We start from the raw sequence: 17,277 nt of genomic DNA on the forward strand, positions 1-17,277 counted from the left end.
GTGGTGTTGCGGGGTTTGGGTAGACAGCAGGCTATTAACTTGGCAAATTGCAGCTCACAGCTCTGTTCTTTCTCTGCTTCCTCTTGTGTTCTTTTTTTCTCCCTTCACTCCACCCTTTCCTTTTACAGTCCATCCACAGCACCTCTCCATCCTACAGTGGCTGGCATTCCTGCTTCTTTGCTCTGCCTGCATTGCATTCTCCCTCCTTCTCACTCATCCTCTCCAAATCCACTCATGGGTCCCCCACTTCCTCCCCTCTGGCCCCTCAGCTCTGCATTCCCATTCTGAGAGCTCAGGCAACTCTCCCCAGCTCCCAGTGCTGAAAGGGAGCGAGGCCAACCCCCAGTTCCACCCCTTTTCTGCTCCCCTCCAGCTCCAAACTGGAGCTTATCTGAGTGCTGGCTTGTTGACAGCCTCCCTTGCAGCACAGAGCTCGCTGTGGGAAGCACAGAACGGCACTGATGCTGTGGATTCCCTAGTAAGTTCTGATCTATTCACTAGGAACCCATGGCCCACAATCTGAGAACCCCTGAATCGGCTAGATGGACAGAAAAGGCACTGGCCACTCCAGCTATTATCATACCTGGCAGTGGCACTGTACACAAAGGAAGACCCTGTCTCTGCCCGCAAAGAGCTTTCAGTCTAACTTAGAGTTTAGACTCAGCACCCAGTTTGTGGTGTGGCACGGAGCCACCCCTGAAGCCCAGCAGGAACTGCCAGTGGAGACAGTGGCATCACATCACAGACCCACACGCTCAATGAGGCTTTTTGGCTCCAATCAGATAATTCCGGGTTTATTATCGTGTAGGTTGGGCCTTAGACTCATCTCTTTGGCTGCACACTAAATCCAAACATCTATGAGCACTACAGCAGGCTGGTTTATACTACAGTGGGCAAGTTCTTTGGCAGAGATGGTAGCCCTGGTGCACACTGAACTGGAAATACCTGTTGGTCAATGAAAGGTTTGAAGCACCTAAAGGGTTGCTTACTCACAAATACAACCAAAGCCATCCATGCTCAGAAACAGAACAGTCACCTGCATGGGTAACTCAGAAGATGGTGCAGCTGGCAAGGGTTGTCTAGGGCGGGCTCTGGGACCCTGTATGTAGGAGATCAGCTTCTGTGGAGGTGTAGCCTGGCAGTGAGTGACAGGGCAGTGCGTGGAGAGTGGAGGACAGAGGATATGGAAGACGTAGCAAACTACACAGCAGCAATTAAGAGGAAGGAACCAGCACCCAAAGCAATCAGATGAGTGGGCAAGGAGGAAATACATATTCAGCAGTAACATAGATGAGCAAAAACAAGCCAAAGGGTGGAGGGGGGGAGGAGCCCAGGGTGTCAGAGGAGAGAGGGGAAGGAGAAATACATGCACACATGAACCAATCTCATTGCAGGCCAGAGAAGAACAAGGCAGGGAATGAAAAAATTCAATGGGGGTGAGCAGGGAAGGACGTGTACAGAATAAAGGGCAGAAGGTGCAGCCCCTAGGGTAAACCACCACGGTTTGGATCCTGGAACAAACGTATGTGGAGTATCTAGACTAGCATTTGCAATTATGTCCGTTAACTTCAGTTAGCCAGCAATCAACTAACTCCAGTTGAAACAAGAGCACAAAGCCTCTTAGCCAGCACAGTTCTGGTCTTGGGTGAACAGGGCCTCCTTTCCTCTGAAAGGAGCTTTGGAAGCCAGGAGCAGCCAAATGTATAGTGTGTTCTTGTGTCTCAGGAATGCCTGTAAGCCATCTTTTAAAAAATGGTTTGCTAGACCAGGCAGCTGGGGAAAATCTTCACCATCATAGTCTCTGGAGGGTGCTGGGGATAGGTACCATTAACATAGCATTTGGGCATGTCTAACTGCTGAAAAGATTTAGAGGCTAAAAACATAGCTACACTGGACACACGCTGAAACCAGGTTCCTCCCGTAGAATTAGCCCAACCAAAATGTAATAAAGGCATCAAAGCAGGAATGCACAGACCACGCAGATCCTAGCCTTGTGATCAGCAAGTAGATCTTCATACAGAAGAGAGCTCCTTTTATTCTGGTACTTACAAAGAGCCTGAAAATAAATAAAAATCAATACCAACTGCTCTCACACACACTCTCTCTCTCACACACACACACACACACACATACACACACACACACACTCCCCCCCCAGGTTTTTAGTCCTCTTAGCATGCCCAGGCCTGCAGAGTACACCACCACATTAACACACACACACGTTAGATGTGCATGATATTAAAGGTGACATTCCAGCAAATAAACAGGACAGACCATCATAGCTCTAGGCATCTAATTTAATTTCCTTTGGGATGTAAACCTTAGAAGCTCACACTGAACAAATAGGCCCTGTTCTTTGTGTATTCAGACCTGAACCCAGAGTCTTCCTTTGAGAACGTTACCAGATCTTATCAACAGGATACTGCAGGGAGATCATAAACGATGGAGCAGCTTATTCGCTCTCTGAAGAATAACACAGACACTCTGTTGTGATGCAGCTATGGGAAAGTCTGTGCAATCTGGAGGCCAAATTAAATGGTTATCTGCATATTCAAAGCTGGATGTGCCTCTCCTCAGAGCAGACCTTTCCTACTGTGAAATCTTTTGGCCATGACTGGCAAAGAAAACAAGTTCGTGTTCCCTCTGATGTCAGAGAAGCCCCATAGATACATAACATAGTATTTTCACAGTTCAGCAACTGCGCACAAACATTCCACCCTACGGACCTGCTGCCACCAGCTTCACACCCTGGAGTGTCATTCTGCCTTTGTAATGGCTATTTGCAATATTCACAAGCAACAGCTGAAGAGTCCAGCCAGTGTTTCCAAAACATTTCCTTCAACACCACACAAGCATGGACATGCCAGGAGCTTTCTGGGTCAGATCCTGAGTTCCCGCCCACAACTCACAGCTATGAGGATCAGGCTCCAATTTATACATGTGCTGTGATTCTGCAAATCCCTTGCTACATTGTCACACATATTGCGTGCAAAAACATAGAAGAGAAAGTCCACAATTTTATCAATAAACTAGGGGTGTCAAAAGTGCAACTGAAGGTCCAAAGTTTGGCAACCCCTACTGAAACTTGTGTGCGACCAGCCATGTTAAAAATGCTATGTTATGTAATGATTAAAATCTCTATGGTTATGTAATACACTGGCTTTGTGTGCGATGTCTCCCTCTAGAGGTTAGCCCCAGCAACGATAACATTCTGCGGCTTACTAAACTAATGGAATTACTCCCATAGCTCAGGTGGGGGGGGGAGGGATTGTACTTTTTATACTGAATGTCCAAGGTTCGATCCCCATGGATGACTGAGGCACCTGTAGCCTGATTTTTTGTACTTAGCCAGCAATGGTAGGGCATGAAATGTATATCGCGTGTGTCACTTAGTGCCCAAGATCAAGGTTCAGTCTATTAACCACATCTGACAAGTTGCAGATCAACCTACATACTATGATGACTGGCATCCAAAAAACATTTAAGACAAAATCATAGCCATAGATTAAAGTCTACAGGTGCAACTGCATGACTAATGCACCATCTCTCACTTCTGGGGTTCAAATCCATTGCAAGGGCTTGAACTTCTTAACTTGAAACAGGTTGGCTCTGACCCCAGGCTACAGTAGTACATTTCACACAGCTGTTTATAGTCTGCCACAGTTGGTAAATCTCTGATCAGGAAAGAGCCCCCCAAATTCAGCTGGCAAGCAGACCACAGCACCTTTCATCTTCAGAATGCCTGGCTTGTAAAATGTTGTAATATACCCCAAAGTAAGTTATATAACAAGCCCCTAAGAAATCCTCCATCCATAAAGCTGCTGCCTCTAGACTGGATGAGCCAGCAGCTCCTAAGTTTGTGGCCTACTTCCTTTCATCAACAACATGGCTAATTTCCTGCAACTCTTGGGAGCAGACAGCACTGAAAGTGTTCCTGCTGAATTCCTGCCATTAATACTGTACAGCAGAAGAAGGAATTCCTTTAATTCAAAATGCAACTAATCAAACTCCTTGTAAATAGTGCTGTGTGCCATGAGCAGACCCCCCTGCTCTCTCATCTCCCCTCCCCCTTTCATTGCAATCTAAATGAGAGACAGCACAAGCAGTTCAGGACAGAAGCCTTGTCTACTTATTTTCTGTAATGCAACAGCACTATATGAAAAAGGACACAAGTTCTAAACAGACACCCTGCTGTATGATTTCATGATAGTTTCCATCAGAGTGTCACACATGTAACTACTGTGAACACACAAGGGGGTTTTCTCTGGGGGGTGGAATCCCATTGCTATATGCCAAGGAAACTAATGGACCTTCCCTGTAAAGGAAAAGATATTTACACGTGCCCCAGGCACCATACTGCTGCATTCACGGATCTTACAATTCTGCTGGAAGAAGTATATGAAGATTTGAAATGCTATCTACCAGGAGGGTCTCTATGAGCACTAAGGAGCTGCCAGGACTCCCCAACTCTGTTTCATCAGCTTTAAAACTCCACCTAGACTTGCCCTGGGGAAGGGTACTCTTTGGAGCCTGTCAACATTGTTCTATCTTCTGGATAGGATCACTGCTGTGTGACTATGTACAGCTTGGCTCAGTGATGACAAGGGTCTGAAGGGAGACAAGAGAACAGTCCATGCATTTTAAGGGGGCAAGTGTTAAGGAGGGAAAGGACTTCTCTAGGGTGCTACCAGTGGCTGGGAGAAAAGCTAGGGAGCAAAGAGCTGAAATTAATGTATAATTTAGACTGATTAGCCGCAAAAGCTTCCTGACAGTAAGGTGCATTAAGCTGAGGGATGGTCAATTTCTCTAGGAAGAGGTAGAAACATTTGAGTCATCCAAAATGAGACTGGATGAAGCATTAGAAAACATACCGCAGGAACAATCCTCCATTGGCCTCTGGGGGAGGATCTAGATGACCCAATAGGTTCTTCTATCTTTAATGTATGATCTTAATAGGGTCTCATTAAACAATGGGAGGTGATAATACAATGTGCTTCATGGTTTGCTTGTACAATTTTATCACGTCTATAGTACTAGCATGATGGATGCCGGAGACACAGTACTATACATAGGTTATATTACAGATACAGCTGGTAGCTGTGCCTAGAGTTAAGGTTTCCTAATACTTATAAAAAGGTCCTGTTTTCACCTGTTTATAACTTTGCCACTCTAACCATTCAGACTGAAATTTCCCATGTCAGTATCTGTGCCTCACTGGAAAGGTTCTAGCAAGAATGATGCAGTCATTTCAGAGAACAAGTTTAGGAAAAATACTTTTTGACAATGTTAAAAAATTCTTACCCTTGTTATGTTGAGAAGCCCTAGTGACTCCATGCTTTGGAGGAAGGACTAGAAATTTAGCAGGTGGTCCCGCTGGGGTCAAGGATGTGCCTTTGCTGACCCCGTGAAGATCTACCCAAATTTGGTGGAGTTATAAGCCTCTGAAAATTGCCATTTGTATGTTTCAAAGAAGCTTATTAGATGCTAGTGACAAAATTCCCTGAAGATTCCATCTTCATTGAGCATGCTCCAGCCCCACAGAGCATGCTCCAGCCCAAGGATACAGGGGCTGAGCAGTACTTTTCTTGCAATTATACCTTCTTGCTGCAGGGGCCACGGTGGCACCAGAGTTGCCCACACAATATTAATTCGGACCTCTTTTGTGTACACATTATGATACAGTCTTCAATTACAGTGGAACCTCAGAGTTATGAGCTTACCGGTCAACCGTAAACTTTATTTGGAACCAGAAATATGCAATCAGGCAGGAGCGCACACACACATACACGCAAATACAGTACAGTACTGTGTTTAAAGTAAACTAACAACAAAATAAAGGGAAAGTCTAAAGAAAGATGTGACAAGGAAAGGAAACTGTTTCTGTGCTTGTTCCATTTAAATTAAGATGATTAAAAGCAGCATTTTTCTTCGGCACAGTAAAGTTTCAAAGCTGTATTAAATAAACGCAGCATTCACTACACAGCCTTACTTCATTCCCAGAGCCTGGTCCACACGGTGCAGTGAGTGAGACGGGTCCAGTGGAGAAAACTGGATCATGTAATTAGAGATTGTATCATAATTCACATGCATAAGGGAGTCAAATTATGGTTGTACAGGCAGTCTTACTTGAGGCATTTCCTAACTTCGGAGTGCTTGACTGTGCAACCTAATGGACATTTTTACCATAATGTTTTTCTTAAATGTACTACACAGATTGGCTTGTATGTTTAACAGATACTGCAGCAAACGCTGATGGGTAACATTTACATTGTGCATGATCAAAGGCTCCCTTCCTAGAACAATGACTGCCCAGAACAGCAGGGGCAGAAATCATCACCATCACTCACCATCTCTCTAGAGAGAGTAAGTGCTCCAAATAAGCAAAATAGGGGTCAGGAGCAGTGTGCCTTGTGTTAGGCAGGTAGGGAGTGCCACATTAAAGCTGAAATGTTTTGCATAAGCAAGTCCTGACTCCCAGTGTTTGAGAGTTAAGGATAGTAATTCCCAACGGCTGATGCAGGCATGTTGACAAGCTTTGACACAAGCTACCCTAGGATAACATTAATATATATTAAAGGTTTGGGCAAACTTTATTGGGACAGATTAATTTCAACAGCAAATTTCCACACATACTCTCTAAACGTATTCAAGTAAAGGGGGGGGGGGGAGCATACGTCACCCTCTCACCTTGAGCAGGTTTAAAGATAGACAAGCGAGATTTCCAATGAGAGGTTCAGCACATCCAAACGATTTGTCCCAAGAACCGTTAATACATATTAATACCATCCCAAATTAATTGTGCTGAAGCTGTTGGGAATACCAGCCTTAACTCTCTAACCCTGAGAGTCAGGATGGGCACCTCTTCCTTACCTTTTTTTTTTTTTGCTCACCTAGAGCATTGACTCTCCCCATAGGGGGAAGAGAGGTTTTGCTCAGCATTATGGTCAGGCTGCTGTTGCCTTGGGGCAGCCAGTGTTCTTGGGAAGGGCCGGAAAGCCTTGTGCAAGTCTTTGGTCATGTGCAATGTTAGCTAACACATAGACAAAATGTATAGTGTTAACAAGTAGGACTTCAGGAATACGTCTGTACCTTTATGAATCAAAGTAATTTTTGTATTCAATAATACGAGAGAGTGGAAAAAGCTAAGAAATAACCCAGCCTGACATGATAGACCCTTTACTAGAATTTAGCTTTTATAAATAATTAAAAGTTACTTGCAGGAAAAATATGCCCAGTACTTGGGAAAGGTTCCATTTTGACGGCTTCGGGAGAATGAAATAACCTAATCATCCCCAGAGCGTGGACAGCAGCAGGGCAAGCTTCCCCATGTACTCCTCCACTAATACGCCTTAAACCTGAGCTGGAAGGACTACTTATAGAAATCGGGTGTTCTGTCTCCATGGTCTATAGTCAGTCCTTGACCCGTCTTCCCAAAATGATACCAAACAGCGTCAGCTGTGGTGGGGTTTTGGTGGTTTGAACACCTGTCTATTAGGACTCATACCCAGGGCTTCCCCAAGGTATGGAAAAAGTCTACATCAGGAGAGGCTTGCCATTTCCCTTCCTCTATGCAACCCCCCGGTTTATACTCCTTCACAACAAGCAGTCACACCACAGTGATCTGCTTTCAGCCACGGACCGACTCCCTCTGGAGCCCATCAGTGCCTTTGTGTGGCTGAGGTCTTGGCAGAGTGATGCGAGGATTCTTCTCCAGGCTTTACTTTGATAGCACCAGTGCTCTCAGGCCCTGCGACTCCAAAAGCTAAGAGGAGAAACCAGACCTGAGAATTGCCACTATGTCTCTTGTGTACAACAACTTCTCTCGCCCCTCAGGCTGAAGCCAATGGACTTGTCTTTAGGACCTCACATCTTCACTCCCAATCCCTCAGCTGCTGCTCATTCAAAAAGTGATCCCCTCTTCCTTACATTAAGTCAAGTGTCTCAGGCTCCCCACCAGCTCTACACAATGTTGGCATGCCTGTCAGTGTTCCCCGCTGGGCCCTGCCTATCTGCAGTCTGACCTCCTTACCTCTGCTGGCACTAACCTAAGGGACAGGGCAGTGGCCAGCAGCAAGGGGAGCAGGTCAAAGCACAAGTGAAGATCAAAGAAGTTCCCCACTGTAGGAAGCAAGGTGGGGACTTGCTCCTGCAAGGAGCCCCACCCTACCTCCCACCAACCAGAAACCTTCCTTCCTTCCCAGCAACCCCATGTGACCCCAGTAAATCTTCAGATCCAGTAACAGACCTTTGGGAATTAGCTCGTTCCATAAGGGTTAACATTAGTTATATGCTTGAATGATGGCATAATTATTGCCGTTCTCCACCCTTTAGAGGCTGAAAGTCATTCGTACATTCTACACATGAATACATTTCAGGACGTGGTGTAAACTCAAACAAATACTGTTATGTTTGGAGTTAACACAGTCACAAGATCTTGTGTCATGTGTTGGTGAGCACAAGCACCGAACAGTGAATGACCCAAACCGAACATTCCCTGTTAATCATTGTAAGACTGCTGCCCTACCCAATCAGCTCCTTTAGGAGTTACAGATTTGCATGTATGGTTTTCTGCAGATTTGTGAACATATAGACTGCGATGCCTCGAATACTAGCCATAGCCAGCCTAATTTTGATACTGGAACAGTAGGATCCTAAATAGTGTTCAACCAGAAGTGCACCTTGAGGGACAGTGTACAATAAACAGAGAGAGTGAGCGCACCAGGCGTCTAATTCTTTAGAAATGGAGCTTTCCTCCCAAAGCTATTTTATTTTTGCTTGGCCATAAACAAGACTAGGAAATGGCTATGACATCCCACCATTGGTGGTCTTAAGATAACCAGGGTTGACCCTTGTTAATATGTGGATGGGGAAACTCCAAGGGAAATCCCGGGTGCTGGTGAAGGAAGTTGTGTGGGGATTTGAGGTGGTGAGGGTGCTATAGGATGATGTGCTGCAGTTAGTGCCCTATTTTGGGGACAATGTAAGACCGAGTTCCTGAACACGTCTGATCATAGAACCATAGAATATCAGGGTTGGAAGGGACCTCAGGAGGTCATCAAGTCCAACCCCCTGCTCAATGCAGGACCAATCCCCAACTGAATCATCCCAGGCAGGGCTTTGTCAAGCCTGACCTTAAAAACTTGTAAGGAAGGAGATTCCACCACCTCCCCAGGTAATCCATTCCAGTGCTTCACCACCCTCCTAGTGAAAAAGATTTTCCTAATATCAAACTTAAACCTCCCCCACTGCAACTTGAGACCATTACTCCTTGTTCTGTCATCTGCTACCACTGAGAACAGTCTAGACCCATCCTCTTTGGAACCCCCTTTCAGGTAGTTGAAAGCAGCTCTCAAATCCCCCCTCGTTCTTCTCTTCCGCAGACTAAACAATCCCAGTTCCCTCAGCCACTCCCCATAAGTCATGTGTTCCAGTCCCCTAATCATTTTTGTTGCCCTCCGCTGGACTCTTTCCAATTTTTCCACATCCTTCTTGTAGTGTGGGGCCCAAAACGGGACACAGTACTCCAGATGAGGCCTCACCAATGTCAAATAGAGGGGAACGATCACGTCCCTCCATCTGCTGGCAATGCCCCTACTTATACAGCCCAAAATGCCATTGGCCTTCTTGGCAACAAGGGCACACTGTTGACTCATATCCAGCTTCTCGTCCACTGTAACCCCTAGGTCCTTTTCTGCCGAACTGCTGCCGAGCCATTCGGTCCCTAGTCTGTAGCGGTGCTTGGGATTCTTCCGTCCTAAGTGCAGGACTCTGCACTTGTCCTTGTTGAACCTCATCAGATTTCTTTTGGCCCAATCATCTAATTTGTCTAGGGCCCTCTGTAACCTATCCCTACCCTCTAGCGTATCTACCTCTCCTCCCAGTTTAGTGTCATCTGCAAACTTGCTAAGGGTGCAATCCACACGATCCTCCAGATCATTTATGAAGATATTGAACAAAACCAGCCCGAGAACCGACCCTTAGGGCACTCCACTTGATACTGGCTGCCAACTAGACATGGAGCCATTGATCACTACCCGCTGAGCCTGACAATCTAGCCAACTTTCTATCCACCTTATAGTCGTTAAAGAGCCCATAACTTTTCCAAAAGATTAAACTGTTAACCCTGATGGCCCTGGTTAACTACTAGTTTAGGTAACTCCATTCTGCCTCCCTGAATTCCCCTATTATCTTTTACCCCTAAGGTATTTGCACTGTAGTGGCAGGAGGAAGTAACCAAAATATGTAGAATTTGTAAAGTGATCTGGGGCTCAGAGATGAAAATTGCTGTATGCATTTAAGATATTAGAAATTGCCAACCAATGTTTTAGATTTCAAATTCCATTCACCTAACTAGGAATAGTTCTACATTTTTAATCATTTCTGGAGCTACTGAGAGTATCATATAATAATCAGGTGTTTATTGTAAGAGAAGCTGCAGCAGTTTGCATAGCTTTGTTGTAAGATTTGTAGGCCAGAGAAACCTGCACACAGGGATTGTTTTTGAAGGAACTGAAAAGGAAGGAGGTAAAAAGAGGAAGAAGGAGGAGGAGAAAAGGCTCTTACTTGTAACCAAGGCCCATGTGCTGCATAAGGATGCTCCTCTGTAGCAAAGGCTCCTTCTACTCCTGTCGATACAAACGTGATTGCTGTATCCCCTGTAATACTTTTATATGTAAAGTGCCGTCCATGTAACAGCCTGCCCCTGGAGAACAGAATACACATACATAAATGGAGAGGTCATAAGCAGGTCAGTACAGACCCACCACAAGATATACACTGGAGTATCTGTGATCACTCTGAGGAATACATCACATCCCAGTAACCACAAATTCTCAGTAAATGTACGAATGACTTTCACAGCCTTGTCCCTTAAGTGCGGGTCACAAGTCTCTTCTGGAACTCTGGAAGAGCACATGTGCCCTCACACCCTCAGTCCCAAGGCTCCACTTCTGCATTACAATGCTTCTAGCCAAGGAAGACTGAATGGGACTTTACTAGCATCCCATTTGCACCAGTCACCCCCACTGATGCATAAGGCACAGAACTCCCAACTCCATCAGCTCAGAGAACACCAGCAGGACTGAGTACAGAATTCACATCTCTTCTGTGGTGGCGCAAAGCAGTCCCACTAGGATAATGAGCTGGTCCTAACTTCTACAAATTAATAGCTCATGTTATATATTAATCTATTACCTAGTAATTTATTAAATTTAGTCTGTGCCAGTGGACTCTCTTTAAATAAAACATTTAGGAGAAGAGAAACATGTTTGTTCATCTATAATAAATAATACTTTATTGTGATGGTGCTTTCCATGTAGGAATCTCAAGTCGCACTTAAGGCATTTTTCAGAGTAACAGCCGTGTTAGTCTGTATTCGCAAAAAGAAAAGGAGTACTTGTGGCACCTTAGAGACTAACCAATTTATTTGAGCATGAGCTTTTGTGAGCTACAGCTCACTTCATCGGATGCATGCCGTAGAAACTGCAGAAGACATTATATACAGTATATACATGTATATAATGTCTTCTGCAGTTTCCATGGCATGCATCCGATGAAGTGAGCTGTAGCTCACGAAAGCTCATGCTCAAATAAATTGGTTAGTCTCTAAGGTGCCACAAGTACTCCTTTTCTTTTTATCAAAGGCATTGAAGTTCACAGCCTCAGTGAGATGTGAATATGTTATCCCCATTTTACAGGTGGAGCTAATTAAGGCACAGAGAAGTTAAGTGACTTCCCATGTGAGCTGGTGTAAACAACTATGGATAGAATTCATATCCTATTCCCAGCCTTGTGCATTAGCCCCATGTCTATCTTTCCTGGACATCCAGGAAAAATAATCTGAATTAACTAAAGGTGTGAATTTGAAGTGGATTAGTTAAATCCTATTAAATCCCTATGTGAATGCTATTAATTAGAATTAAAGTGGCCTTAATTCTGAATGAGGGTGTTCACACAGGTGTTTAATGCGGTTTAACTAATCCTCTGCAAATTCACACTTTTTGTCATTTGGATTAACCTTCCTGGATGTACCCATGTAGACAAGCCCTTAATTTATGATGCTGCACAATTCAAATCATAAATATCTAGTGATCTCAGCCTGACCAGTACATCTGAGAGAAAAAAGTTTAGAGGCAAGTTACTGCATCCTTTACTGCATTTTTAATTTTAAAGTAGTCAACAAAAATTATAATTGTAAACTCAGTAAGAATTAGTGGCCTTCAGTTTACTCTAAAACTCAAAGACCAGAACTTTCTTACAATTTCTGACAAAAGCATTTAAACAAAAAAATCACTAGCTGAATTTTCTGGAGATTTAGACAGGACATTAACTGACAAAGCCCTGATCCCCTTCTTAGGTGCAACTTCTCAAGATACAACCTTTACAGTATATGTGCAGTGCAACATGTGCACTTAGGCGTACAAGTGACAGAATTTGCATATACAAAACTGTGTGCATAACTGATATCAAATGTTTGCATAGAACTGCACAAGTTAAAGTTGATGTCTTAAGGGACTTCTGTGACAGGACTGTAGGAGCCATCCCTTGGTTTGATAAGATACTTTAGCAGCATCAGTCTGATCAAAAAAACTCTGCCGATCAACCACCCAACATAAAACATGGGAAACAAAAAGAGTAAAACAATTTCGGCATGATGAACTTATGTGCACAGTAGAAAGACAAGGTGGATGAAGAAATACTTTCATTGGACCAACTTCTGTTGATGAAAGAGACAAGCTTTTGAACTACACAGAGCTCTTCCTCAGGTCTGTGGATGGTGTCATCTGTTTCTTATGTTTTTGGCAAAGTGTCTCAGCTATGGTCTTTTTAAATTTGTACAGGATCATCTGTATGAAGAAACAAGGCCATAAGGCAGAATTGTAGCCATTAAAGCAGAGCTCAAAGAAACCAGCTCCTCTCACCTTAGACAAAGTGGAATCAGTGCGCCAGACTCCTGGTTGAATTTCAGGTGCACGCTCTCAAGCTGCCTTGTGCGGATTAGCTCATGAGGAATGATAGCTGCTGAGCTCTCACTCTCTAAACTATCCTTACGGCTTCTAAGAGAAAAAACAGAGTGTACCTATTTAGAACCTGAGACTCACATTCCAACGATTGTCAGCCTTGTGAAAAGACAGCAGAAAAATTCAATGATTATTTAGAGCAGTTCCATGAAAGCTGTCTAACGCAAGGACACAACAGCCTGCCAGAAGGACATAGCTAATTTGCAAGCCACCCGTGTCTCCATTTTACAACTGTGGCCCACAGACTACAGATCCTAGCATGCAATGCTTCATCTTGATCCAGTGACCTTAAAAATTCTGGAAATAAAGTTTAATAAAGAATGGGAGTAAAATTATACCGTGAAGCCAGAAGCATGACAAAATGTTCTGTAAGGTACAATGCTGAATGGGCAGAGGCAAGGCCTCATAGAACAAATGGGGTGTGGGTGACCTGTTAGGTCCCACAGGCCTTGCCTCTGCCCATGCAGCATTGTACCTTACAGAACATTTTGTCATGCTTCTGGCTTCACGGTATAATTTTACTCCCATTCTTTATTAAACTTTATTTCCAGAACTTTTAAGGTCACTGGATCAAGATGAAGCATTGCATGCTAGGATCTTATTCTTTAAGAAACGGGGCTGTCCGGAAAGCTCTGTGCTGTCCTGACTCACTGCTATAGAATCTTAGCGTTAGAGAGCTATAGTAAAGAGACATAATCTGAATCAACCCCACCCTTTTCCGTCATCAGACCAACCAAAGGCTTTAGATGTTGCATAACCAGTTCTTAAACACTCTAACTTCTGCTAGCATTAAGTACAATATTCAAAGTACAAAAGCCACACACAGTTCACAGACTATTTGTAGACCGTTTTCCCTTTGAAGCAGAGCTGCTTTAAAACAATGCAGTCTTTATATTATATTTTACAAGGGCAGTACATTACACATGGTAATAATGTTTAACTTAGAGGGTACATTCTGCAATTATGAACTTCACAAGACAGAATCTTCGATATAATCAGCTAGATATCTCAAAATACCGGATCATGAACTAAAATACTTTATATGTTCAAAGAGTAGCATTATAATTCCTTTTGTGTTTGTAGAGAACACAGGAAAAGTTGGTGCCTGACCCAACGATCTTACATGCAATAAGAAAACCCCTCTCCCAAAAAGAACATCAAACAAAAAGCACTGATTGATCAGAAGGACTGGGATCAAGGACAGAAAGGGGTGGAGACAGCGAAGAAGCCAACTGGCTCGAAAGGGAAGGACATATAGAGTGCTATCAACTTACATGATGTCAGAAGAGACAGGGTTTACATTTCTCTTATCTAGTTTAAACCAGGACACAATCCTGGTTTAACAGAGGCAACACATTGCTAGGGTCTCATCTACACTACAGAATCATTGGGTTTGGTTGGGGAGAAGAGAGGAGAGGAGAGAGGAAGGAGACTGGCTGACAACACTCCAAGCACTTGTCCCCTCACAGTTAAAACATGCTTGCAATTTGATCCTGCAGGGCAGACCAAACAAAATGTTACCATGTCACAGTGCAGTTCAGGAACATAATTAAAATATGGCTTGACCCTTTCTATGCTGTAAGATGGAGCCATGTCTCAGATGCAGAATGTGAGAATCATGATGTAACAGCTTGTCCACCAAGGATGTTGATTTGGGTCTGTCTTCACTGTAGAGTTAACTCGGGCTCTTACTCCTCTCACCATCCACATCTACAACTCTCTCACCTGAGTTTGATGATACTTTAAACCTGGGCTAGCTGGCTCATCTAGGGCTATAGGCTAAAACCTAAGGGAGGCTTTCAGGAGGGCTGGTAACCTGCTCCCACTATGCAGTGAGGAAACAGGCTAAACAACTTGAGTGCTAACAGTCTTCCAATGCCTTTCCAAAATTCCAACCTGCCCACCGCCCTCTTGTGCCAGAAGGGCAGACATGTTCTCCCAGTTTATTGAGAAAGAAGCAGAGCAGCACAAAAGACCATGGTATGTGTCCCCTGCAGCCGTAGTGACACACATGGGCGAGTGCAGCACTGGTGAGGACGCAGTAAGTGGGCTTTGCACTGTGACTACTCCTATCCGGGCTAGGCTAACCCAGGTGCTGATCACCTGAATGCCAGTCATCAGATTAACTCGGCAGCGAAGACACATCCCTTTGTAGTCTAGCTGGCATCTAAACCTGAGAGTTTAAACTGGTTCATTTTTTACAGCTCCATGTAGGTGGGGCCTTAAAACAGTGGAATGGGCCAGACACTGAAGAAAACATTTTACAGTTTGATTACCCAAGAAGTGTATGGTTAATTAATGATCAATTGACCTTAACCTAAGGTTTACCTGAACTTCCTTATCAGATCTTATATACACATTACCCTGTGGGAAAGTTAGGCTTTGTCTACATTGCCAATTGAACGACGTCGTTCACAGGTGCTTAAAAAAGCCCCTCCTTCCCTTCCCCCCCCAAAGACAAAGGCTTTGCCGAGGCAAGTGGCAGTGTAAACAGCTTGTTGTGCCACAACGCACACCCTGCTCTGAGGAGGTCAAAGTATTTTCTCCGCAAAAGTGCCGACAAACAGCGTTTACACTGCCCAACTTCTAGCGACACAACTGTGCAGTGTAGACAAAGCCTTAGCCTGTCATCTAGAGCAGAGGTGGGCAAACTATGGCCTGCAGGCCACACCTTCCCGGCCCTTGAGCTCCCCTCCCCTGCTATTCCCCCCCACACACAGTTATGCCGCCAGATGGGCAGCTCAGCTTGCACCCGCCCCAGTCCTGCTGCTCTGAGTGGCATGGTAAGGGGGCAGGGAGCGGGGCGGTTGGATAAGGGGCAGGGGGTCCCTGGGGGGCAGTCGGGGACAGGGAGCTGTTGGATGGGGCAGAGAGGCAGTAAGGGGACGAGGAGCAGGTGGCAGTTTGATAGGTGTGGGAGTCCCGGGGGGCAGTCAGGGGACGGGGGGGGGGGGGAGGGAAGGGTTGGATAGGCATGGGAGTCCCAGGGGACCTGTCAGGGGGCGGGGGTATGGATAGGGGTTGGAGCGGTTGGGGGGGGTTGGATGGGGGGGTCCCCAAATGGGGTGGTCGGGGACAGGGAGCAGGAGGGGTTGAATAGGGGGTAGGATCCCAGGAAGGGCCAGTCAGGGGCAGGCAGTGGGAGGGGGCAGATAGGGGGCTCGGGCCAGGCTGTTTGGGGAGGCACAGCCTTCCCTACCCAGCTCTCCATACAGTTTTGCAACCCCAATGTGGCCCTCAATCCAAAAAGTTTGCCCACCCCGATCCAGAGTTTCCAATTATTCATTAGCAAGCCCCCCAACAGAATGTCGGCCACCAGAAACATAAGAGATTTTAGACCTTAAGTTTATTAACTCGTGTGCAATTACAGAATTGGTGTACATATGGGCATATCCAGAGTTATTCAGCAATTTTGTTAGTGAAGATGGCAGACTGGGTATCGGCCTTTTTCTACCCAGACGGGTTAATGCTTTGAGTGGCTTCTGTCCGGGAATTTAAGTTTAGAATGGGTAAGCATTTACACAATAGAGCTCCATAGAGTTTATCACAAACCTAAAGCGTGCAAGCTCTCTAGGGTTGGGGAGGTTTTTTGTTTTGTTTTTAATTCACTAGTCTGTACAATGCCTAGCACAATGGGCCTCCGATTCCTGATTAGCCCCCACAGGTGCCAATATAATAATGATAACACTGTGAAGCTGGGCTTTGTAGGTCATACTAAAAACTCTTGTTTTTAAATGCGAATGCTGCTTGTGCATTATGTGCTCACAAGACGACATTGACTAATATATCACTTAGCTGTATTTCAAACAGGTTTTCTCAGACCCTAAATAATTAAGACTTTACATTAATCAGTAACCAGCCACTCTGTTAAAAAGGGTGAATGTGTGAAGCAATATGGCAGTTAACATTTAAGTAACATCAAATAATTAGCAATCCCTTCAGCTAAAAGCCTTTCCACAATGGTTACAACTGCCGTGTTTGTTGTTTCTTTGAACGGCAGGTTGTTCCTCTGATTGTGGTTGGGGGTGGGATCTGTTTACATTAAAAAGGGTAAAGCTGGGTAGCTGAATCGAGGTTTAGGCCCTGTTTACACTGAAACTTTCTGAACACCCCATGTTCAGAACACCCCATGTGGCTGCTGCTCTTGCTCTGCGCACACATCCCCAGAGCACATGCTCCTCTGTTGAGGTAGTGGGGCAGTTGCCCACATTTTCCCAAAATGCATGGATACGAACACGGGTAGGCAGCATGATGGGTG

At 44.9% G+C, this 17,277-nt stretch overlaps 1 protein-coding gene across 2 annotated transcripts in view; it reads right to left on the bottom strand.

Annotated features, from left to right (window-relative positions):
- The window catches only part of SUFU (SUFU negative regulator of hedgehog signaling), a 121,436-nt gene that overhangs the window by 12,736 nt on the left and 91,423 nt on the right, over positions 1–17,277 (bottom strand). For both annotated transcript variants that reach the window (XM_084632971.1, XM_084632970.1), the window contains exons 9-10: positions 12,921–13,055; positions 10,564–10,702 (exon numbers count right to left, since the gene is read on the bottom strand). In XM_084632971.1, the coding sequence (XP_084489097.1) occupies positions 10,564–10,702; positions 12,921–13,055 (274 nt within the window). The remainder of the gene's footprint in view (positions 1–10,563; positions 10,703–12,920; positions 13,056–17,277) is intronic.

Source organism: Lepidochelys olivacea (assembly GCF_965140295.1).
Source record: "Lepidochelys olivacea isolate rLepOli2 genome assembly, chromosome: 7".
In the NCBI taxonomy this organism is placed as follows: Eukaryota; Metazoa; Chordata; order Testudines; family Cheloniidae; genus Lepidochelys; species Lepidochelys olivacea.